The sequence below is a fragment of the Mercenaria mercenaria genome, chromosome 15 (assembly GCF_021730395.1).
Source record: "Mercenaria mercenaria strain notata chromosome 15, MADL_Memer_1, whole genome shotgun sequence".
Lineage (NCBI taxonomy): Eukaryota > Metazoa > Mollusca > Bivalvia > Venerida > Veneridae > Mercenaria > Mercenaria mercenaria.
The window spans coordinates 50,698,578-50,724,773 of NC_069375.1; the positions used below are offsets into that span (position 1 = coordinate 50,698,578).

Genomic DNA, 26,196 nt, shown 5'->3' on the forward strand with positions numbered 1-26,196 from the left:
ATGTTTTAGCTGTTATTTTCCGATTAAATTTGTCAAAAGTTCCAAAAGGTTAAATAAAATAAATAATATAAAATATTTGATGTTGTTTATTTAGAGTTGTTAATTAACAAAATCATCTACAAAGAGACCCACGGTTCCCTTCCTGACTTGAACACAAAACATCCAAGGGGACAACTGCCACGACCTTGAACTGTCTAGTCTATACCCTACTTTTTATTATAATAATATTAAAAACATTAAATCGTTTAAAAGGTACAACCACATTATTATATTTACGACTGATATATGTCACGTACACATCTGGTTTATTTATAAACCTTAAATAATGCCTTATTGTATCGATAAATATGCTACATTATGTACTTTAACTGTTCTAAGTATGCTTGACAATAAAGCTTTACTCTATGTTTATAAATTGCTGCCATTTTTTCATTATTAAATATTTTTCTATTCTGTTTTTTTTTTTGTGTATTTTCTGGCCGAAAGTCTAAATTTTGTGATCGCAGGTGTTTACATGTATTTACGGTAAAAATAAAATACCTATTTACGATTGCGCTGTATGAAATTTTACAGTTAATTTTGTATAATGTTTATTCTCTAGCAGTGCTGAAAGTTTGAAGCGATAATATTAAATAATAAATGCTCTATGCGCGTTTTTTGTGTACGTGATGCCTAAATGTCGCGATATTTCATTTAACTATAAGATTTACATACCGTATTTTACCTAAATCTTGGGACAGCATAAAATAATTATTTTTTTCACTGTCCCAAGACTTATTTCCCGAAAAATAATTATTTTGAAAAGTGTCCCAAAAATATGGACACAATAATCGTCATCGGGTAACATCCCCACCCACCTGTGTTGAAAGCGAAAAAAAAAACTTAACGATTATCGGTAATTATTCTGTTGATAAACAAAGTAATTGGCCTTGTTTTCATCATCAATTAACACCCCCTCAAAGAGCTAGAAGAAGTGTGTCGGTATCATGACATTAGAAGTGGGGATCAAAGCGGTATAGTTTCCCCGAGATTTTCATGGCATTATAGGTCATGTTTTCGCGCCATGTTGCACATCATTGTTTGATCGTACCGCCTCGGTTCTTAAGTGCTGAGAAGTAGATCTAGTGTTGTAACAATCAATAAAAAAAAGCTTCTTTTTAATTTGTTAAAGCGAATGTGCAATATCCCGTATAAACTGACAGGTAAACGTGTCAAACTATAATACCGGATATCTTACCTCTGTGACCTATTTGCCCTCAAGGAAATTACAAAATGGTTTGAGAAGAATATCTTATTATAAAGTGTCGTGTCAAAAATACATGTACATGTACAAAGATTCATTCAAAACTTATTAAAAATACACAACAACATCATTATTGTTTTTGTTTTTTAACACCATTTTCTATTTACGTTCACGAGGTCACGTAACAGAAATCTGTTTGCCAAAAATCATTTTACTTCATATTTTTAAATTGCTGCCGCCTTTTCATTATTTAAGATTTTTCTATTCTGTTTTTTGTACTTTCTGGTCAAAAGTCTGAATTTTATGCCCATAGTTTTTCATGGCGTTTTGATATCTGTACGATTCGCAGGTAAATTCCAGTCAGTGGTAAATAAAAATAAATAAATAACGGAAAATGGACTTCCTGGCTGCAGCAAAAACACCCAAAAAAACAACAACAAAAACACTTTACTAGTAACAAGAGGACCATGAGGGTCCTGAATCGCTCACCTGTTCCCACATGACCCAGTCTTGAGTATGACGTCGTTTTTTCTATTATTTGACATAGTGACCTAGTTTTTGAGCTCATGTGACCCAGTTTTGAACTTGACCTAGACATCATCAAGATAAAAATTCTGACCAATTTTCATGAAGATCATTTGAAAAATATGGCCTCTAGAGAGGTCAAAAGATTTTTCTAATTTTAGACCTACTGACCTAGTTTTTGACCGCAGTTGACCCAGTTTCAAACTTGAACTAGATATCATCAAGATGAACATTCAGACCAACTTTCATACAGATCCCATGAAAAGTATGGCCTCTAGAGAGGTCACAAGGTTTTTTTATTAATTGACCTACTGACCTAGTTTTTGATGGCATGTGACCCAGTTTCAAACTTGACCTAGATATCATCAAGGTGAACAATCTGACCAATTTTCACGAAGATCCATTCAAGGGTATGGCCTCTAGAGAGGTCACAAGGTTTTTCTATTTTAAGACCTACTGACCTAGTTTTTGATCGCAGTTGACCCAGTTTCAAACTTAACCTATATACCGTCAAGATAAACATTCAGACCAACTTTCATACAGATCCCATGAAAAATATGACCTCTAGAGAGGTCACAAAGTTTTTTCATTATTTGACCTACTGACCTACTTTTTGAAGACATGTGACCCACTTTCGAACTTGACCTAGATATCATCAAGATGAACAATCTGACCAATTTTTATGAAGATCCATTCACAAGTATGGCCTCTAGAGAGGTCACAAGGTTTTTCTATTTTTAGACCTACTGACCTAGTTTTTGACCGCATGTGACCCAGTTTCGAACTTGACCTAGATATCATCAAGATGAACATTCAGACCAACTTTCATACAGATCTCATGAAAAATATGGCCTTTAGAGAGGTCACAAGGTTTTTTTATTATATGACCTACTGACCTAGTTTTTGATGGTACGTGACCCTGTTTCGAACTTGACCTAGATATCATCAAAGTGAATGTTCTGACCAATCTTCATGAAGATCTTTTGAAATATATGGCTTCTAGCGAGGTCACAAGGTTTTTCTATTTTTAGACCTACTGACCTAGTTTTTGAAGGCACGTGACCCAGTTTCAAACTTGACCTAGATATTATCAAGGTGAACATTCTGACCAATTTTCATGAAGGTCTTGTGAAATATATGGCCTCTAGAGAGGTCACAAGGTTTTTCTATTTTTAGACCTACTGACCTAGTTTTTGACCGCACGTGACCAAGTTTCGAACCTGACCTAGATATCATCAAGATGAACATTCAGACCAACTTTCATACAGATCCCATGAAAAATATGGCCTTTAGAGAGGTCACATGGTTTTTCTATTATTTGACCTACTGACCTAGTTTTTGATGGCACGTGACCCAGTTTTGAACTTGACCTAGATATCATCCAGGTGAACGTTCTGACCAATTTTCATGAAGATCTTTGAAATATATGGCCTCTAGAGAGGTCACAAGGTTTTTCTATTTTTAGACCTACTGACCTAGTTTTTGAAAGCACGTGACCCAGTTTCGAACTTGACCTAGATATCATCAAGATGAACATTCTGACCAACTTTCATAAAGATCCCACAAAAAATGTGACCTCTAGAGTGGTCACAAGCAAAAGTTTACGGACGCACGCACGCACGATGGACGCACGGACAACGCGCGATCACAAAAGCTCACCTTGTCACTTTGTGACAGGTGAGCTAAAAACACGACACGAAAATGTTAAACAAGAGGACCATGATGGTCCTGAATCGCTCACCTCTTCCCACATGACCCAGTTTTGAGTATGACGTCGTTTTTTCTATTATTTGACATAGTGACCTAGTTTTTGAGCTCATGTGACCCAGTTTTGAACTTGACCTAGATATTATCAAGATAAAAATTCTGACCAATTTTCATGAAGATCCATTGAAAAATATGGTCTCTAGAGAGGTCACAAGGTTTTTCTATTATTTGACCTATTGACCTAGTTTTCGAAGGTACGTGACCTTGTTTTGAACTTTACCTAGATATCATCAAGGTGAACACTCTCACTAATTTTCATGAAGATCTCATGAAAAATATGGCCTCTAGAGAGGTCACAAGGTTTTTCTACTTTTATACCTATTGGCCTAGTTTTTGACCGCACGTGACCCAGTTTCGAAACTGACCTAGATATCATCAAGGTGAACATTCAGATCAATTTTCATGAACATCCTTGAAAAATATGGCCTCTAGAGAGGTCAAAAGATTTTAATAATTTTAGACCTACTGACCTAGTTTTTGACCGCAGTTGACCCAGTTTCGAACTTGACCTAGATATCATCAAGATGAACATTCAGACCAACTTTCATACAGATCCCATGAAAAGTATGGCCTCTAGAGAGGTCACAAGGTTTTTTCATTATCTGACCTACTGACCTAGTTTTTTATGGCACGTGACCCAGTTTCAAACCTGACCTAGATATCATCAAGGTGAACATTCTGACCAATTTTTATGGAGATCCATTCATAAGTATGGCCTCTAGAGAGGTCACAAGGTTTTTCTATTTTTAGACCTACTGACCTAGTTTTTGACCGCACATCACCCTGTTTCGAACCTGACCTAGATATCATAAAGATGAACATTCAGACCAATTTTCATACAGATCCCATGAAAAATATAGCCTTTAGAGAGGTCACAAAGTTTTTCTATTATTTGACCTACTGACCTAGTTTTTGATGGCACGTGACCCACTTTCTAACTTGACCTAGATATCATCAAGATGAACATTCAGACCAATTTTCATACAGATCCCATGAAAAATATGGCCTCTAGCGAGGTCACAAGGTTTTTCTATTATTTGACCTACTGATCTAGTTTTTGAAGGCACGTGACCCACTTTCGAACTTGACCTAGATATTATCAAGGTGAACATTCTGAACAATTTTCATGAAGATCTTGTGAAATATATGGCCTCTAGAGAGGTCACAAGGTTTTTCTATTTTTAGACCTACTGACCTAATTTTTGATCGCACCTCACCCAGTTTCAAACTTGACCTAGATATCATCAAGATGAACACTCAGACCAACTTTCATACAGATCCCATGAAAAATATGGCCTCTAGAGAGGTCACAAGGTTTTTCTATTATTTGACCTACTGACCTAGTTTTTGATGGCACATGACCCAGTTTCAAACTTGACCTAGATATCATCAAGGTGAACGTTCTGATCAATTCTCATGAAGATCTTGACAAATATACGGCCTCTAGAGAGGTCACAAGGTTTTTCTATTTTTAGACCTACTGACCTAGTTTTTGATGGCACGTGACCCAGTTTCGAACTTGACCAAGATATCATCAAGATGAACATTCTGACCAATTTTCATGAAGATCTTGTGCAATATATGGCCTCTAGAGAGGTCACAAGGTTTTTCTATTTTTAGACCTACTGACCTAGTTTTTGACGGCACGTGACCCAGTTTCGAACTTGACCTAGATATCATCAAGATGAACATTCTGACCAACTTTCATAAAGATCCCACGAAAAATGTGACCTCTAGAGTGGTCACAAGCAAAAGTTTACGGACGGACGGACGCACGGACGACGGACGCTGCGTGATCACAAAAGCTCACCTTGTCACTATGTGACAGGTGAGCTAAAAATAGTCTTTGGTTCTTATAATTATTTGATATTTTGATCGATACAACACCATACAATGTATAATAACGGTATTTGTGTTACATCTTGAATCAGTACACAACCTTAGTCCCAGCACTTAGGGATGAAAAATACGCTGAGAAAATACATGCCCAAAAACTTAGGGTCAAGAAAAATAATTATTTTTCCACATTTTAGGGTTGTCCCAAGATTTAGGGTGTCCCAAGACTTGGGTAAAATACGGTATATGAAATTTCTTTTTATCTTTTCACCTTGGCCCTTGAGCTATCTTCAGCCTATACAATATTCTGTTCCCAAATAATCTTACCTGACCTAGATTGATGGCTTTATAATCAGCAGCAAGCTTTCCAAATTCAACCCTGAAATGTACATGTCATACTGTTTATCTCATCTCTGAATTTTTTTAAATGTATGTGAAAGGAAAATAGGGGTCTTTTTATACAGTCAAACTTGTATTGTCAGCTGAAGGAATGAAATAATCAGGCTGCTTCAGGCAAGTGGCTGTTTCAGGCAAGTGGCTGCTTCAGGCAAGTGGCTGTTTCAGGCAAGTGGCTGTTTCAGGCAAGTGGCTGCTTAATACAGGTGACCATTAAGGTAGGTTCATCAGTAGATGAATATGGTATTGTCAAAGGACAAAGTAATAGAAGGACTTCTTTGAAAGCTATAGATTAAATGAATAACTTTGGTTGATTTTAGTACAACAAGTTTGAACAATTATTCATTTTAGAACAGTTAAACATGCCCATCTTATATGCACTAAATTAGATCATTGTACAGTCAATGACTAAAACATTCCTATTGTGAAGTGGCCGTGATTTTCTTATTATTTCATGTTGGATTTTTGATAAATTGTCGGTAATAATTGGTGACTTTCCAGCTGAAGAAGACCCTACTTGACCATCTGGGCATTTCTTCTGGCACAGGAAGGCATCAACCTTCCATAAGCCAGCTGGATGACTTTCTCACATTTAAGATTTCTAAATCCTAAGCAGGGTTTCAAACCCACAGAGGTTAGAAGGCAAGTTATTTGGAGTCAGTGATCTTAACCACTGATGCCCCTGACTTGTTTTGTGCAATCAAAATGTACATTCTGCCTTAAATGACTATGGTTCAGCTGTTCAAAGCTTTTGTTGCTTAAATTATTTATGTATTTTGGGTATTTTACTGAAACAGATTATCCACAACTAGAATGTGTCTGTAGGACACAGGGTGTGCCCCCCACTGGTACATTTGTCATAAATAAGGGGAAATAATTAAAATGTTTACAGTCTTAATGGAGTATAGCATTTTATGAAAAGGATTCATTATTCTAGGCCATATACTTTTTTGAGCTATGAGCATCACAAACAAAAAATCCACTATTTTGGCTATTTCAAGGGCCATAACTCTGTAATAAATGCCAAGATTCTCAGGAAGAATGCCAAGTGTGCAAGGACACATCATGATTAAGATTCATGCAAGGTTTCATGAATCTATATCAGATACTTTTTGAGCTAGGCTTGTCACAAGGTGAAAATGTGCATTTTTTGACTATTTCAGGGGCCTTAACTCTAAAAATAGGGGGCGGAGCCAGACAAAAAATAGAAGGTGCGCAAGTTCATATCATGACAAAGACTCATGCAAGGTTTCATCAATTTATATCAAATACATTTTGAGCTAGGCGCGTCACAAGGTGAAAATGTGCATTTTATGAAAATGTGCATTTCTGCCTATTTCAGAGGCCATAACTCAGAAAATAGGGGCGGAGCCAGACAATAAAATAGGAGGTGTGCAAGTTCAAATCATGATTAAGACTCATGCAAGGTTTCATGAATCTATATCAAATACTTTTTGAGCTAGGCGTGTCACAAGGTGAAAATGTGCATTTTTGACTATTTCAGGGGCCTTAACTCTGAAAATAGGGGGCGGTGCCAGACGAAAAATAGGAGATGCGCAAGTTCATATCATGATAAAGACTCATGCAAGGTTTCATGAATCTATATCAAATACTTTTTGAGCTAGGCGTGTCACAAGGTGAAAATGTGCATTTTTGACTATTTCAGGGGACATAACTCTGATAATAGGGGGCGGTGCCAGACGAAAAATAGGAGGTGCGCAAGTTCATATCATGATAAAGACTCATGCAAGGTTTCATGAATCTATATCAAATACTTTTGAGCTAGCAAGTCACAAGGTGAAAATGTGCATTTTTGACTATTTCAGGGGCCATAACTCTGAAAATAGGGGACGGTGCCAGACAAAAAATAGGAGGTGCACAATTTCATATCATGATAAAGACTCATGCAAGGTTTCATGAATTTATATCAAATACTTTTGAGCTAGGGCATGAACTCGCAAGGTCGGAAGCAGGACAAGACAAATCTTATGCCCCACCACTTATCGGGGGCCAACTAATATACATATTGTTTCGCGTTTTAGCATTGACGGGAATACCAATGGTGCAATTTACCACTGATTTTTAGCATTACGGAATATCCATGCTCATTTAACCACTGACTTTTTGCATTGACGGAATTCCAATTCTCATTACCCCACTGATTTTATCATCGGAATATCCAATGTCTCTTTTACCCATGACTTTAGCATTGACGGGGAATTCCATGTCTCAATACCATGCTTTGATTGACGGGAATCCAAGGTCCATTACCACGACTTTAGCATTGTGGATTCAAGTCAATTCCCACTGATTTAGCATTACGTATTCAATGCCAATTTACCCCACTGACTTTTTAGCATTGTTGGGGAGTCAATGCTCAATTTACCCACGACTTTGCATGACGGGATATCATGTCTATTACCCACTGACTTTGCTTCGGATATCAATGTCTCATTTACCACTGATTTAGCATTGACGGGGAATATCCAATGTCTCAATTTACCCCACTGACTTTTTAGCATTGACGGGGAATATCCAATGTCTCAATTTACCCCACTGACTTTTTAGCATTGTCGGGGAATATCCAATGTCTCAATTTACCCCACTGACTTTTTAGCATTGTCGGGGAATATCAAGTCTCAATTTCCCACTGATTTTAGCATGCACGGATCACATGTTACAATTTACCCATGACTTTGAGCATTGACGGGATCAGTAATATACCACGACTTTAGTTGACGTCAATTTCATTACCCCACTGACTTTTTAGCATTGTCGGGGAATATCCAATGTCTCAATTTACCCCCACTGACTTTTTAGCATTGACGGGGAATATCCAATGTCTCAATTTACCCCACTGACTTTTTAGCATTGACGGGGAATATCCAATGTCTCAATTTACCCCCACTGACTTTATATGGATAAATACTGAGCAGTAATCAATGCTCATTTTGTATTAACATACCAGACATTCCTCTCAGTGCCTTTAAGGCGGTCTGCCATTTTTATTTTGGTTGACATCTTTCTCTGCAAAAAGTAAAATATACAATTATTTACTGCAACATAAATGCAAATGCTTTTTTAATTCTAACTTTCATACAGGACTGTCAAGTTTTATGAATAATAAAAGTAAGAGTTCTTATGCTTAATACTTGATCACAAATGATAGCATATTAAAACTGTAAAATTATCAATATCACATATACTTGAAGAAAACACTGACCAGAAATTACCCTACAGGAAACCTATGCTCTCTATAGTAAATCCTCCACAGTCCCACAAAACATACGAAATACAACTACATGTATTTCCGAACATTATATCAAACTTTAAATTGCTGGTCCTAAGGTGAAATAAACTAAGCTTGGAGTCCCAGTTAGTCTTTAAAACATTTTCTGAGCACTTCTTTGAAACTGACCAATCAGCAGGACTGCATTCCCAAACTGGTCTCCAAATTTAGTTTTATTACCCTGGACACTGGACTTAATTAAGTCTAAGTTCCTTGAACTAGGGTAGACTTGACTGTACATGTACTAGTAATATATTTAATATGTAATTAGAAACAAGAGGGCCATGATGGCCCTATATCGCTCACCTGAGTAGAGTTGTTTGCTTTAACAAATTTCTTAGCTAACGCTTTAAAAACAAGAAAATTAGAAGAGTGGGTCAAGGTTACTTTTAATCTGTAAATTTTCTTAAATCTTAATATTTTACTGTTATTCAGATAAATAATTTTTAGATGTCTTTATTTAAATACCTATTTATCGATTAAATCAATATAAATGTAATTTGATTTTAGCTTCTTGAGAAAACCTGACCTTTTAATTCCAATACATAATAACCTTATAGAAACTAAGATTATGTAATTTGAACATATAGGGTACTCGATAAAATTATAAGTGATCAATAAAATTGATCTTAATGGTAATATCAAATTTGCATAATTTAAGCATTCTTGAGAAAACCCTGACCTATTTAAATTCCAATCACGCTATAAGCATAAGAAAATGCTTTAATTTGGAGAAATATAAGGTATCCGATAAATTATAATGATCATAAAATTGATTTATGGTAATATAAATTGCATAATTAGCATTCTGAGAAAACCTGACTATAAAATCAAATCACGCATAAAAGCCTTATAAGACACATATTTGTAGATTTGAACAATAAGGGTTATCTCGAAAATTATAGCTGATCAATAAAATCGATCTGAATGGTAATATCGATCATTATTGATTATTTTTAAAATACGTATTTGAACGTTATGGGCATGTTGGCAAAAGTTAGGACTCTTCATCTGGTAACTTACACAACCGTATTTATTACGTCTATCGACGTTCAAATTGTTGCTAAAACACAGCAGATAATGACAATATTTGTTTGAACGTGAATACACAATAGGATGGTTCACATACATGTTTTATAATACTGCCTACTTTATTTATACTATATAATTATAATAAATAATACATGGATTGCCTGTAGCATATATAAGTGGGTTCTATGTTAACAGTTTTTGCAATACCTGAAAGCACCGTATTGTCGAAGAACGTATATTTGGTTCTTACCCGAAAGAGCACTGTATCATTGAAGAACGTATAATTTATACGGTTTAAAACGTATTCGGGTTCATTTAACGTTTTAAACGTTTTTGTATTCAAAATGTTATTTTTAATACGTTCAAAATGACGTCCGTTTTTAAAACTCAAAAGCACCATCTTTAACGTAACAGGCAATCACTGTAAAGACTGGCCTGTTTTTGAGGCAACAAAATTTTTACCTGTTTCAGTACGTTACAGGCAATCGCTGTAAAGATTGGCCAGGTGCGCAAAGGATATCTAATTTGTTGATACTTTTGCAAATATTTGCAAAAATCTCAATTTTAAATGAAACAATTAAGCTTCTTTCTACTCTTTTACAACAATGACTAAAATTCTAAATTGTTGTTATCATTTTATGTGGGAGAGGTTACTGACCTCAGTCTGATAGGATTTGTGGTGGTGTAAAACGTATTTCATTTCCGTAGGGTTTAGTTTCATTAACAGACAACCTTATTGTTTGGGAAGAGAGTGTTATTTGACGTGGTTACAGATCCATGGTAATTTGGTTTAAAAGTATTCACCAAAAAAAGTCGCACTCCCAATCTCCGGACGCCGATCTAAAAATTTACTTAAAGTAATTTACATAAGCCTCTAAATGTTGAAATCTATTTGCATATGTTACAAGGAAGATATGCACACATTTAATAATGAGTTATTCAACAACAGAAAACTTACGACATGAAACGCACGTTAATTGTTTTCCCGCCAAAATATAATACACAGTGTATCAGCAATAAATTCATTTTTAGTGCTCAGAGGTCTGGATTTTTGTTTACCGTTCGTATTTCAAGTTGGAAACATGAGATTCTGAGCTATTTTCATATAAACATTAGATAAATTGATGAATTTTGCGCGAAAACATCGAATAACAAGTGGGTCTTGATGACCCTGGATCGCTCACCTGAGTAATATGAGCTACATGTTTCAAATGTCAAACTGATGATAAAATATTAAGAAAGTAGGTCAGTAGGTCACATTCATGGTCACTGAAAGTCAGTTTTAAGATCGGTGTGCAAAACTGTATTTGTCATCCAAATTTCAAGGCTCTATCTTAAAAAACAAAAAAGTAGGTCAGTAGGTCAAGGTCAAAGTCAAGTGACCCCTAATTACTTGGGGTCATCAGGTAATTATAATAAAACAGTATAGCAAATATGATCAGAAATTTTTTAAAGTATTTTTTCCTATATAACTCATATAACAAGTGACCCCCAGGGCAGGGCTTCTTTTCACCCCAGGGGCATAATTTGAACATTCTTGTTAAAAAACCACTAGGCAATGCTACATACCAAGTATCAAAGGCCTAGGCCTTGAACTTTCAGACAAGAAGTTTTTTTAAATAAAATTACTATATATCTATGTAAAACTTGGGACCTCCGGGGTAGGGCCAATTTTCAACCCAGGGGCATAATTTGAACAATCTTGGTAGAGCACCATAAGACAATGCTACATACCAAATATCAAAGGCCTAGGTCTTGCGGTTTCAGACAAGAAGATTTTTTAAAGTTTTTTTCCTATGTAAGTCTATGTAAAACTTGGGACCCCAAGGGCAGGGCCTCTTTTCATCCCAGGGGCATAATTTTAACAATCTTGGTAGAGGGCCACTAGATGATGTCACATACCAAATATCAAAGCCCTAGGCCCTGTAGTTTTTTACAAGAAGATTTTCAAAGTTTTTCCCTATATAAGTCTATGTAAATCATTTGACCCCAGGGCAGTGCCATATTTGACCCTAGGGGGATAATTTGAAAAATCTTGGTAGAGGACCACTAGATGATGCTATACACTAAATATCAAAGCCCTAGGACTTGTGGTTTTTGACAAGAAGATTTTCAAAGTTTTCCCTATATAAGTCTATGTAAACCATGTGACCCCCAGGGCGGGGCCATATTTGACCCTAGGGGTATAATTTGAACAATCTTGGTAGAGGACCACTAGATGATGCTATACACTAAATATCAAAGCCCTATGGACTGTGGTTTTGGACAAGAAGATTTTTAAAGTTTTTCCTTTCTGCGTGGAATTCAATTCTTTGAACAGTTCTGAAAGGGGACCACCCAAGGATCATTTCTGTGAAGCTTGGTGTAATTCTTAGAAATTGTTGACAGACGGACAATGGATGACGGACAATGGACATTGAGCAGTCACAAAAGCTCACCATGAGCTAAAAATGGCGTCATCCATAACGTTTATGGTGGCAGCACCTACGCATTTAATCGAGAGAGGTGTATTCAATCAATAAGATAGGTTACCCTTATAATATTATTCTCAGGACCAGAAATGGACAAGAAATATCAATTTCAGCTAAAAATACTCTTCTGATTTATATCGACCTGAAAAGAGACTTCTGCAAACACAATATCCGTCATGAAAAAATGCATGTGCTTCTTTCCCTCCAAAATTAAAATAACGTCCACAACGTAATTATTTTCGCAAGCTTGCACAATCGATCTCATTTCAGATTTACCAAAGGTATCCTCAGATGTTAAACAAGAGGTTCTTACAGATTTGTATATAGTTTTTTTTTGTGGTTCAATACGTTTTTTTTTCTTTAGAAGACAACAATATTGCAGCAGATGACTTTGTGCATGTGAAAAGTTGTTTCTTGTTTACGACACTTTCTATAAAAGATGGGTTTTTATTGTTCCTTCTCATGAGAAGGAACACTTATGGTGAACATGTCACACTTGACTGAGCAGGTAATGGATACTAGGGTATCATCAAAGGCATCTGAATTCCAGCAGGGCGCCGCCATTTTGTACTCATGCATATTCATTACAAATAGCCTCTTTGCCAATGTGTTTTTACGCATCTTTAAGTCAATCTTAAGTGAAATACAACTACGTAATAACAGACCTACAAAAAAAACAATAATATAGTTTAAACTAGAGCTATCACTAAAGGTGATGAATGTACCCCCCGCATGCACTGACACAGTACATTGCAATTTGACGTACACAAGATTGCATAATTATGTGGACTGTATGTATATAGACTGTATGTATACAGTATAGTAACAAAAAACAAAGTCCCATAACTATGCAGAATATTTATCTAAAAGAATGTAACATGCACCATGCACAACTAGGGTTGGTACTGATCACTTGTGTGAAGTTTCATTAAATTGTGTGTAAGGGTTTGGTAGATTAGGCACGCACAAGATTGCATATGCAGACTATATGTACATAGTATGGTAACAAGAAACAAAGTCCCATAACTCTGCAATTTTTGTCGCTGAAAGAACCTAACATGCCCCATGCACAACTACTGTTGTTACTGATCACTTGTGTGAAGTTTCATTAAATTGTGTCAAGGGGATGAGGAGAGATGGTGCGCACAAGATTGTGTCTATGTATATAGTATAGTAACAAAAAAAACAAAGTCCCATAACTCTGCAAATTTTTTTTCTAAAAGAACCTAACATGCCCCATGCACAACTACTGTTGGTACTGATCACTTGTGTGAAGTTTCATTAAATTGTGTCAAGGGGATGAGGAGAGATGGTGCGCACAAGATTGTGTCTATGTATATAGTATAGTAACAAAAAAACAAAGTCCCATAACCCTGCAAATTTTTTTTCTAAAAGAACCTAACATGCCCCATGCACAACTACTGTTGGTACTGATCACTTGTGTGAAGTTTCATTAAATTCTGTCAAGGGGATGAGAGGATGGTGAAGATTGTGTCTGATAGTATAGTAACAAAAACAAAGTCCCAAACCCGCAATTTTTCTAAAGAAAACATGCCCCATCAACTACTGTGGTACGATACTGTGTAAGTTCATTAAATCTGTCAAGGGAAAGAGAGATGTGCGCACAAGAGCTCTAGACAGACGGACAGACAGACAACCTGAAACCAGTATACCCCCCTTACAACTTTGTTGTCGGGGGGTACAACTATCTAACTCCTAAATCTAACATGTCATAATGTAGAATCGAGATTAACTAAATGAATATTCATCATCAAAAATAGACTCCTGCCCAAAAATATCGACTGCTGTTATTCTACTCGTTTGCATTTGTTGCTTCCGTGGTTCTTTTTTACGATTTTATTTCATACCAACTTTATTATTTTGACATTTTAAGTATTACCATCACAACATTCTGTATTAATAAAGTAACTCGAGATTTTTCGCTTGTCTGTAATGCTATTGCACGAGATGTACCGCCACCGGATTACAACATTTCAATTACTTCCCTTGTCTTTATCCAGAACTGTTTAATGCATTTTTTCACTTTATTGACCTATAAAATATTTCGAACTTTGTAATTTCATGCCTTTTGATTAATTGTTTTGTAAGATTCAAGCTTTGAACTTTTTGTACGAATTTTTTCAAATCCATTAGTTTGTTGGTGCCGACTTGCATAAAAGCCTTTTTTCTTCAGGCAGTCAATCTGGAACTGAAAATTTCCATCATGCGATGCAATTACAGGCATGTTGCAGCACTTTTCCGCCATTTTATTGCTATTTAGAAAGAGGCCACTAGGACGGTTGCCGACAATGGTTCCCAAAATTTTGATAGAGTGATGGTCTTTATTATTTATTGTCCGCTGATAATATTTAGGTAGAATCGCTCATCTAAAGGTGTTTGATTATTATTTTAAGTTAAATAATTGTTTGTGTGAAATAACTTTAAATATTCTTAAATAGATAAGATTGCACGTAAACTAACAAAACACATTGTTCATTATTGTTTTATTAAAGATTTCTTAAAAAGAATATTTAATATGCGCTAGAAGGAACCTTTTGGTAAGCTAAATCTTGTTTGCAACATAATTATTGAAATTTATGAGCAAAAATAACATTTACATCTAGAAAAATATTATAATGGTCTGACGTAAGTATGGTATTTCGCACTTTGAAAATTCGCTTTTGCACTTGTCGGCAACATGAACCTAATTTTATAAGCTTGTCAATGCAGCAATCATCAGTCTAATATATTGTTCACACCTTGTGATGCAAACAAACAGACTGATGCAATTGTCAGCCAGTGATAGAAATTCGGGGGGTTAATTGAAAGTGATAGACGTTCAAGGGTTAATGAAAGTGCTGCTCTGTCAAGCAAATGCAGTTTGCAGCTGATCAGAACTGATAAAAAAAAAAAAATTCTGCTCTGTGGGCCAATAAAAAAATTCGGAGCACAGTGTTTGTAGCGGGTCGGTCGAGAGACAGCAAACAAACCTAATTTTAATTTTGGCATGGACGTACGGACGATGGACAGAAGGACGCCGGACGGTGAGCGATCACAATAGCTCACCCTGAGCACTGTGTGCTCAGGTGAGCTAATAACCCTCAAAGTAACACGTCATTTGAAAGTTATTTCTTCACCAATCTGCAGCTACAAATCTAGACTACAAAGCAAAAAGTTAGTAGCAGATTTCAGAAATTGTGAAAATGTTAATGCACTGCAGAGCAAAAGACAACTTTTCCTCATGGTAGATGGGTGAAAGCTTTAAATCAAGTAATACAGGGGAGCCATAAGTTGTAATTTAGTCCAATAATTAAAACATTTTAGTTTGCACAGTCGTTACCTACTGTAATTACTGTAATACTCTATGTATGAGACACGCTGATTACAGCGTCAGCAATAAGGTTATAAACCTGTAGTTACACTCGACAATTTCAGAGTTATTATGTATTCTCATTTTGGCAATTCAGCATAATATTCCAATATAAAGTAGTTCAACACTCAAGTAAGTTTCTGGTAAATAAGAGGACCATGATGGTCCTGAATCGCTCACCTCTTCCCACATGACCCAGTTTTGAGTATGACGTCTTTTTTCTATTATTTGACATAGTGACCTAGTTTTTGAGCTCATGTGACCCAGTTTTGAACTTGACCTAGATATTATCAAGATAAAAATTCTGACCAATTTTCATGAAGATCCATTGAAAAATATGGTCTCTAGAGAGGTCACAAGGTTTTTCTATTATTTGACCTATTGACCTAGTTTTCGAAGGTACGTGAAACTGTTTTTTAACTTGACTAGATATCATCAAGGTGAACATTCTCACTAATTTTCCGAAGATCTCATGAAAAATATGGCCTCAAGAGAGGTCACTTTTTCTATTATTTGACTAGGACCTAGTTTTTGACGCATGAGACCCAGTTTGAAACTTGACCTAGATATATCAAGTAAAATTCGACCAATTTTCATAAGATCCCATTGAAAATATGGTCCTCTAGAGAGGTCACAAGGTTTTTTATTATTTGACCTATGACCTAGTTTTCGAAGGTACGTGAAACTGTTTTGAACTTGACCTAGATATCATCAAGGTGAACATTCTCACTAATTTTCACGAAGATCTCATGAAAAATATGGCCTCAAGAGAGGTCACAAGGTTTTTCGTTTTTTATACCTACCGGCCTAGTTTTTGACCGCATGTGACCCAGTTTCGAAACTGACCTAGATATCATCAAGGTGAACATTCAGACCAACTTTCATACAGATCCCATGAAAAGTATGGCCTCTAGAGAGGTCACAAGGTTTTTTTATTATTTGACCTACTGACTTAGTTTTTTAAGGCACATGACCCAGTTTCAAACTTGACCTAGATATCATCAAGGTGAACATTCTGACCAATTTTTATGGAGATCCATTCACAAGTATGGCCTCTAGAGAGGTCACAAGGTTATTCTATTTTTAGATCTACTGACCTACTTTTTGACCGCACGTGACCCAGTTTCGAACTTGACCTAGATATTATCAAGATGAACATTCAGACCAACTTTCATACAGATCCCATGAAAATATGGCCTTTAGAGAGGTCACAAGGTTTTTCTATTATTTGACCTACTGACCTAGTTTTTGAGCATGTGCCAGTTTCCAACTCATAGATATCATCAGTTTCTATATTGACTATACCTAGCTTCTGACGGCACGACCCATTCGAACTGACTAGATATCATCAAGATGAACATTCTGACCAATTTTCATACAGATCCCATGAAAAATATGGCCTCTAGAGAGGTCACAAGGTTTTTCTATTATTTGACCTACTGACCTAGTTTTTGACCGCATGTGACCCAATTTTGAAACTGACCTAGATATCATCAAGATGAACATTCTAACCAATTTTCATGAAGATCTCATGAAAAATATGGCCTCTAGAGAGGTCACAAGGTTTTTCTATTTTTAGACCTACTGACCTAGTTTTTGAACGCACGTGACCCAGTTTCGAACTTGACCTAGATATCATCAAGATGAACATTCAGACCAACTTTCATACAGATCCAATGAAAAATATGGCCTTTAGAGAGGTCACAAGGTTTTTCTATTATTTGACCTACTGACCTAGTTTTTGAAGGCACGTGACCCAGTTTCGAACTTGACCTAGATATCATCAAGATGAACTTTCTGACCAATTTTCATGAAGATCTTTTGAAATATATGGCCTTTAGAGAGGTCACAAGGTTTTTCTATTTTTAGACCTACTGACCTAGTTCTTGATGGCACGTGACCCAGTTTCGAACTTGACCTAGATATCATCAAGGTGAACATTCTGACCAATTTTCATGAAGATCTTTTGAAATACATGGCCTCTAGAGAGGACACAAGGTTTTTCTATTTTTAGACCTACTGACCTAGTTTTTGATGGCACGTGACCCATTTCGAACTTGACCTAGATATCATCAAGATGAACATTCTGACCAACTTTCATTAAGATCCCATGAAAAATGTGACATCTAGAGTGGTTACAAGCAAAAGTTTACATACGGACGGACGCACGCACGGACGGATGACGGACACCGCGCGATCACAAAAGCTCACCTTGTCACTTTGTGACAGGTGAGCTAAAAACTGAAAATACCAAAATCGCAATGGAGAATATGTGATGTGCTGATAATCATTACAGGTATACAACCTTATAAGTAAAGCATTGCCTTCTACACAAGATACTTCTACTAGAAAAAGAGGAAGCTATTTTGGTCCCAAAATTTTGATGTCAGAATCTAAAATTATTATTAGGGTCATTCATGCAAGAATGTGGCAAACCAAATCAAAAGAATGAAATCAACACAACCTTTTGCAGTTAATACAATACAACTTTATAATATGTCAAGAACGTCCAAGTATGTTTCCTCGTACATAAAGCCTTGATCCACAGAGTAAATTTTTTAATTCAGCCTGAACTCTACAGCTTTCAGTACTAAACACATAAAGTCAAAAACTATAAGATTCTCATACGTTTGTCCATTCTGCACTTAATAAGAGAATGAAACAAATTACAGGAAAGAATAGTTCCATAAACACAATGTTAAATGAAAATAAAATCTGGAGCATTTATAGACTCCTAGATGTTTACTACAGAAAAGGCATGGCAGTAATTCCTTCTTGATTAATCATTATCAAGCCATGTTGAGGAAATTTACTTTAATGTTCTTGACTGTTGAGAGCTAATATGGACTTACAGTTGGTTGACAGCCTCTGGCAGGTATGTCAGAGCTACAGACAGACAAAGCAGGAAGTCTTGACAAGCACTGCCTTGACTGTCCCACTATCTGACTTACAGACATTAATGGCGAAATAGCTACAAAAGCAAATACCTAGTATATAGTGATAAGAAGGTCACTAAAGTCAACAAGTAATGAATTCAACACCAAGATATATTGTAAAATCATTAAAATTTGTGGATTTTTGTGATTCAGTATTGTGTGTTTTAATCGACCTGGTGGGTCAGGGTTTCGCGACGGTCCACTGCATTATTGTACAGGTTTTGTAGTATATTCAGCAACCTGATTTCTTATTCAGTGGCCATCTACTTTACATTGTAACCAATGCAGTGTTGAATTTTAGTCGTTGATTACCGAAAGATTACGGAATTAAACAATTATATTGCTCTACCTATCTTGCTCATTTTTTGAGATTACCATTATTTGCATAAGTCAGAGATTAACTCCGCCCCGCCAGGTCAAATAAAACACACAATAATTCCAAGAAAACAATCCCAACAAATAAGTAACATTCCTATTCACTTTATTATTCAAAACTCTAAATCCACCAGTTGATATCCCAAAAGAAAGCTGCTTTGACCAAAATTACAAATTTCCTTTCTATCAAAATCTAATGATTTCACAGTATCAAACTTACATATAGAGGGTTTCTGTTCCAATAATAACAAGAGGGCCAAGATGGCCCTAGGTCGCTCACCTGAGTAACATACCATAACAGTGTAAACATATTTGACCTAGAGATTTCATGGAGACAAATATTCTGACTAATTTTCATTAAGATTGGACCAAAATTGTGGCCTCTTGAGTGTAAACAAGCATTTTCTTTGATTTCACCTAGTGACCTAGTTTTTGACCCCACATGACCCAGATTAAAACTTGTCCAAGATTTTACGAAAACAAACATTCTAACTAGAAGATGCTTTTGTAAAAAAGCGCATGTCTCCTCCACTGCATAGTTGTATATGCAAGAAGTGAATTTGGGAGAAGAGGGATAGGGATCACCTATTTGGCATGTCCAATCATCCCACTAAGTTTCAACATTCTGGGCCTAGTGGTTCTCAAGTTATGAATTGGATACGGTTTTCAATGTTCGGGCTGCTGTGACCTTGACCTTTGATCAAGTGATCCCAAAATCATTTGAGGTCATTTACTCCGCATGTCCAATTATCCTATTAAGTTTCAACATTCTGGGTCAAGTGGTTCTCAAGTTATTGACTGAAAAGAGTTTTCTATGTTCAGTCCCCTGTGACCTTGACCTTTGAGGAAGTGACCCCCAAAAACAAAAAGGGGTCACCTACTCTGTTATTCCTATCTCCCTATGAAGTTTGAAGGTTCTAGGTCAAATGGTTCTGAAGTTATAAATTGGAAATGGATTTCCATTTTCTGTCCACTGCGACCTTGACCTTTAACGGAGTGACCCCAAAATCAAACGGGGTCATCTACTCTGCATGACCAATCACCCTTTGAAGTTTCAACATTCTGGGTCAAGTGGTTCTCAAGTTACTGACCGGAAATGGTTTTCCTTGTTCGGGCCCCTGTGACCTTGACCTTTAATGCAGTGACCCCAAAATTAATAGGGGTCATCTACTCTGCATGTCCAATTATCCTATGAAGTTTCAACATTCTGGGTAAAGCGGTTCTCAAGTTACTGACTGGAAATGGTTTTCCATGTTCAGACTCCTGTGACCTTGAACTTTAACTGAGTGACCCCAAAATAAATAGGGGTCATCTACTCTGCATGTCCAATCATCCTATGAAGTTTCAACATTCTTGGTCAAGTGGTTCTCAAGTTATTGATCAGAAATGGTTTTTCATGTTCAGGACCCTGTGACCTTGACCTTTAACAAGGTGACCCCAAAATCAATAGGGGTTTTCTACTCTGCATGACCAATCATCCTTTGAAGTTTCAACATTCTGGGTCAAGTGGTTCTCAAGTTACTGACCGGAAATGGTTTTCTTTCTTCGGGCCCCCATGACCTTGATCTTTAATGCAGTGACCCCAAAATCAATAGGGGTTATCTACTCTGCATGACCAATCATCCTATGAAGTTTCAACACTCTGGGTCAAGTGGTTCTCAAGTTATTGATCGGAAATGGTTTTCCATGTTCAGGCCCCTGTGACCTTGACCTTTGATGGAGTGACCCCAAAAACAATAGGGGTTGTCTACTCCATAAGTCCTGCCATCCTATGAACTTTGAAGGTTCTAGGTCAAATGGTTCTCCAGTTATTGATTGGAAATGAAGTGTGATGTATGTACGGACGGACAGACAGGGCAAAAACAATATGTCTCCCCCAGAGGGTGGCGGGGGGGAACATAATAAAGTTTCGGGAAGATTGGAGCAAAGAAGTGGCATCTAGTGTGTAAACAAGTATTTCCTCTGATTTGATATAGTGACCTAGTTTTTGACCCCACATGATCAAAATTGAAAACCATCCAAGACTTCATGATAACAAACATTCTAACCAAGTTTCATGCACATCAAATGAAAAATGCAGCCCTTATTGCTTACACAAATTTTTTCTTTGATTAAACTAGGTGACCTAGTTTTTGACCCAAGATGACCTAGATTCGAAGTTGACCTAGATTTCATCATGAAAATCATTCTGATCAAATATCACAAAATATCAAGTAAAAAATGCAGCCCTTACATACACAGTTTTTCTTTGATTTGACTGGGTGACCTAGTTTTTGACCCCAGATAACCCATATTCAACCTTGACCTAGATTTCATCAAGAAAAACATTCTGACAAATTCTCATGAGTTTCAAACTTAAATTGTGGTCTCTAGAGTGTTAACAAGATTTTCCTTTGATCCGTTCAAATTAAAATAAAGGGAGCTGATTTGTTAAAAATTCACTCCGTAGTTGTCTAACCAGATTCACATAAATGAAATTTGGAACCAATCAAGCAAGTAGTTACCAAAATATGCTCATTTTAATTAAAGACAAAAGGAGGTAATTTGAAATAAAATCACTCAAGAGTTATCTACCTTCATAATCTGAGACCACCTGAAGACATATACTGAACTTTCAAATCGATTAGGACTGGTGAAGAAAGAACAAGAGGACCATGATGGTCCTGAATCGCTCACCTATTCCCACATGACCCAGTTTTGAGTATGACGTCGTTTTTTCTATTATTTGACATAGTGACCTAGTTTTTGAGCTCATGTGACCCATTTTGAACTTGACCTAGATATTATCAAGATAAAAATTCTGACCAATTTTCATGAAGATCCATTGAAAAATATGGTCTCTAGAGAGGTCACAAGGTTTTTCTATTATTTGACCTATTGACCTAGTTTTCGAAGGTACTTGACCCTGTTTTGAACTTTACCTAGATATCATCAAGATGAACATTCTCACTAATTTTCATGAAGATCTCATGAAAAATATGGCCTCTAGAGAGGTCACAAGGTTTTTCTATTTTTATACCTACTGGCCTAGTTTTGGACCGCACGTGACCCAGTTTCGAAACTGACCTAGATATCATCAAGGTGAACATTCAGATCAATTTTCATGAAGATCCATTGAAAAATATGGCCTCTAGAGAGGTCAAAAGATTTTAATAATTGTAGACCTACTGACCTAGTTTTTGACCGCAGTTGACCCAGTTTCAAACTTGACCTAGATATCATCAAGATGAACATTCAGACCAACTTTCATACAGATCCCATGAAAAATATGGCCTTTAGAGAGGTCACAAGGTTTTTCTATTATTTGACCTACTGACCTAGTTTTTGAGGGCACGTAACCCACTTTCAAACTTGACCTAGATATCATCAAGGTGAACATCCTGACCAATTTTCATGAAGATCTCATGAAATATATGGCCTCTAGAGAGGCAGGGCCCACGCTGTCGTTCGCCACTCGAGCCATATGGCGAATCTGCGATGAAAGTGGCGAAGAAAAATCTCGAGTGGCGAAAATGAAAAAATGTTCGTAATTTGGACCGCCATTTTGTTTCAGACGTTCTAAATCGTAACCTCCAAGAAATTATGTTAAAAAAGAGTTGACTGGTTCCGATAATTTTACCTTATAAAATTAACTTATTTCGGGATAGTACTACCCAGTCTGCGTTTACTTTACATATAACAATGTGTAATAAACATCTTGACACGCGAGAAGATGCAATTTGCAATCAAATAGCAACCGATTATCGGGTTAAAATAATCTTTTTGTTTTGTTGTCATTACGGCAGATTAAATGATTGATGCCTTTAATTTCCATGGATCAAATAATTAATAAATAAATCGGCAAAATAATGAATGGTTTGATGAATTTTTTAATGTTGTCGCCACCGTCAGACAGTATGTTAGTCACAGGCACGGGTCCAGTGTATTTTTTTGTTTAATATAAAAATCCTTTTTTTTCACACAAATATACTTTTTATATGTTAGTCAAATGAAAAAAAAAAATGATGACAAAAAATCCGGTCACAATATGATATATAACTAGAATATCACCATTTGCTTATGGGAAGTAACAAAAATTTTCAACGCGCCGCGGTAAGGGAAACCTCTCCAGCACCCTCCCTACAGTTCCTGAGAAAAAAAGTGGCTCCAACTTTTTTCAGCCCAGTGTGGGCCCTGGAGAGGTCACAAGGTTTTTCTATTTTTAGACCTACTGACCTAGATTTTGACCGCACGTGACCCAGTTTCGAACTTGACCTAGATATCATCAAGATGAACATTCAGACCAACTTTCATACAGTTCCCATGAAAAATATGGCCTTTAGAGAGGTCACAAGGTTTTTCTATTATTTGACCTACTGACCTAGTTTTTGATGGCACGTGACCCACTTTCAAATTTGACCTAGATATCATCAAGGTGAACGTTCTGACTAATTTTCATGAAGATCTTGTGAAATATATGGCCTCTAGAGAGGCCACAAGGTTTTTCTATTTTTAGACCTACTGACCTAGTTTTTGATGGCACGTGACCCAGTTTCGAACTTGACCTAGATATGATCAAGGTGAACATTCTGACCAATTTGCATGAAGATCTTTGAAATATATGGCCTCTAGAGAGGTCACAAGGTTTTTCTATTTTTAGACCTACTGACCTAGTTTTTGATGGCACGTGACCCAGTTTCAAACTTGACCTAGATATCATCAAGATGAACATTCTGACCAACTTTCATAAAGATCCCATGAAAAATGTGACCTCTAGAGTGGTCACAAGCAAAAGTTTACGGACGCACGCACGGACGGACGACGGACACCGCACGATCACAAAAGCTCACCTTGTCACTTTGTGACAGGTGAGCTAAAAATGCAAAACATTATGTGAAATATAGCATTTTTTTATAAATCAAGGGCACATAACTCTGGTCCTATTTAACTGAGCTCTTGGAACTTGTCCATAATCTTTTAATCATACACATTCTGTATAAATATTATCTGGATTGGTGAAGAAATGAAGTTGCTCAAGTGTAAACAAGGGAAAATATAACAAGTTCTGTGAAATCAAGCGCAAGTAACTCCAGTCCTAATAGTCAGATTTCACCCGTAATCGAACCAAATGCCCCATCTGATCTTATGCTCATACACATTCTGTATAAATATGAATCTGGATTGCTGAAGGAATGAAAGTGTTATAGTGTAAACAAGGTAAAATATAGCGATTTTTGCAAAATCAAGGATCCATAACTATGGTCCTACTTGTCTGATTTTGTTCAAAATTGAACTCATCCAAAATCTTATGGCAATACATAAACTATGTAAATATGTTTTGGATTGGGGAAGAAATGAAAGTGCTAGTGTGTAAACAACATAAAATATAGATATTTTTGTAAATCAAGGGCATATAACTCTGGTCATAACAGCTAGATTTTGCTCATAATGGAACTCATCTTGAGGTCATACACATTCTTTGTAAATATGATTAGGATTGGTGAAGAAATGAAGATGCTAGAGTGTAAACAAGGTGAAATATAGCAAATCTTGTCAATCAAGGGCACATAACTTTGGTCCTACCAGCCAGCTTTTGCTCATAATCAAACTCATCCAAGATCTCGAGGTCATATACATTCTACATACTGTGAAATCATTTAATTTCGTTGGCATGAAATTTCGTGGTTTTGGCCAAAACGGCTGTTTCGAGGGGACGTAAATTTGTGGATTTTCAATTTTTGAGAAAAAAAAATTCATAATTTCCACAGGAATAGATCTAGTATATCATTTTGTTCTAACATGTGAAACCTACACGTGTCAAACAGCACTACCATGGTTACCGAATTTGCAATCTACGCTGCGGAAGACTAGCGAGTGATCATGTGCCAATTAACGACCGCGTTACCTATAATTATACGACCGATAATTTGCAAAACTTAATGAAACTGTGAAATATTCAATAAAAAAAAGTCGGCGCCAATTAAAAAGTGTCAAAACTGTAGCACTTGGGATATAGTCTTGCACAATTAGCATTCATAATCAAAACAAGAGATCACAGAGTGATCTTGGCACCCACCAATGTGCCATTTTTGAGTGTTCCAAATTTCAAGACTTACTGACTAGCTCAAGGTCAAATTTCATTTCCGTACACAACCCTGTGCACGTGGTCCAAATTCGAAAGCTGTAGTTTGAGAAATGTGAAAGTAGGTCACTAGATCAATTTCAAGGACAAAGTTCTTTGTACATAAAACTATGCATGTGTATCAAGTTTGAAGACTGTAGCTTGAGAAATTTGAAAGTAGGTCACTAGGTCAATCTTAAGGCCAAAGTTTAATTTGGTATATAAAACTATGCAAGTGGTCCAAATTTGAAGGCTGTAGCTTGAGAAATGTGTAAGTAGGTCACTAGGTCAAAATCAAGGTCAAATTTCACTTCAGAACACAAATCTATGCATGTGGTCCAAATTTGAAGCCTGTACCTTCAAAAATGTGAAAGTAGGTCACTAGGTCAATGTCAAGGTCAAAGTTTGTTTCGGTACACAATCCTATGCATGTGGTCTAAATTTGAAGCCCGTAGCTACTGAAATGTGAAAGTAGGTCACTAGGTCAATCTTAAGGTCAAAGTTCATTTCGGTACACAAAACTATGCAAGTGGTCCAAATTTGAAGGCTGTAGCTTGAGAAATGTAAAAGTAGGTCACTAGGTCAAAATCAAGGTCAAATTTTACTTCGGAATATAAAACTATGCATGTGGTCCAAATTTGAAGCCTATACCTTCAAAAATGTGAAAGTAGGTCACTAGGTCAATGTAAAGGTCAAAGTTTGTTTCGGTACACAAAACTATGCATGTGGTCCAAATTTGAAGGCTGTAGCTTGAGAAATGTAAAAGTAGGTCACTAGGTCAAAATCAAGGTCAAATTTTACTTCGGAATATAAAACTATGCATGTTGTCCAAATTTGAAGCCTATACCTTCAAAAA

At 36.4% G+C, this 26,196-nt stretch overlaps 1 protein-coding gene across 7 annotated transcripts in view; it reads right to left on the reverse strand.

The window, feature by feature from the left end:
• LOC123554306 (kynurenine--oxoglutarate transaminase 3-like) overlaps positions 1-26,196 on the reverse strand; it is a 171,526-nt gene that overhangs the window by 123,985 nt on the left and 21,345 nt on the right. For 4 of the 7 annotated variants that reach the window (XR_006686990.2, XM_053525255.1, XM_053525256.1 and 1 more), the window contains exons 2-4: positions 18,782-18,900; positions 8,733-8,794; positions 5,699-5,750 (exon numbers count right to left, since the gene is read on the reverse strand). Coding sequence is in view for 6 of the 7 variants with exons in the window: in XM_053525255.1 (XP_053381230.1) it covers positions 5,699-5,750; positions 8,733-8,794; positions 18,782-18,886 (219 nt within the window). In the remaining variant the exon portion in view is untranslated. Of the gene's footprint in view, positions 1-5,698; positions 5,751-8,732; positions 8,795-18,781; positions 18,911-26,196 lie in introns of those variants that run through there. The other 3 variants (XM_045344401.2, XM_045344392.2, XM_053525253.1) reach the window with 2 other exon arrangements.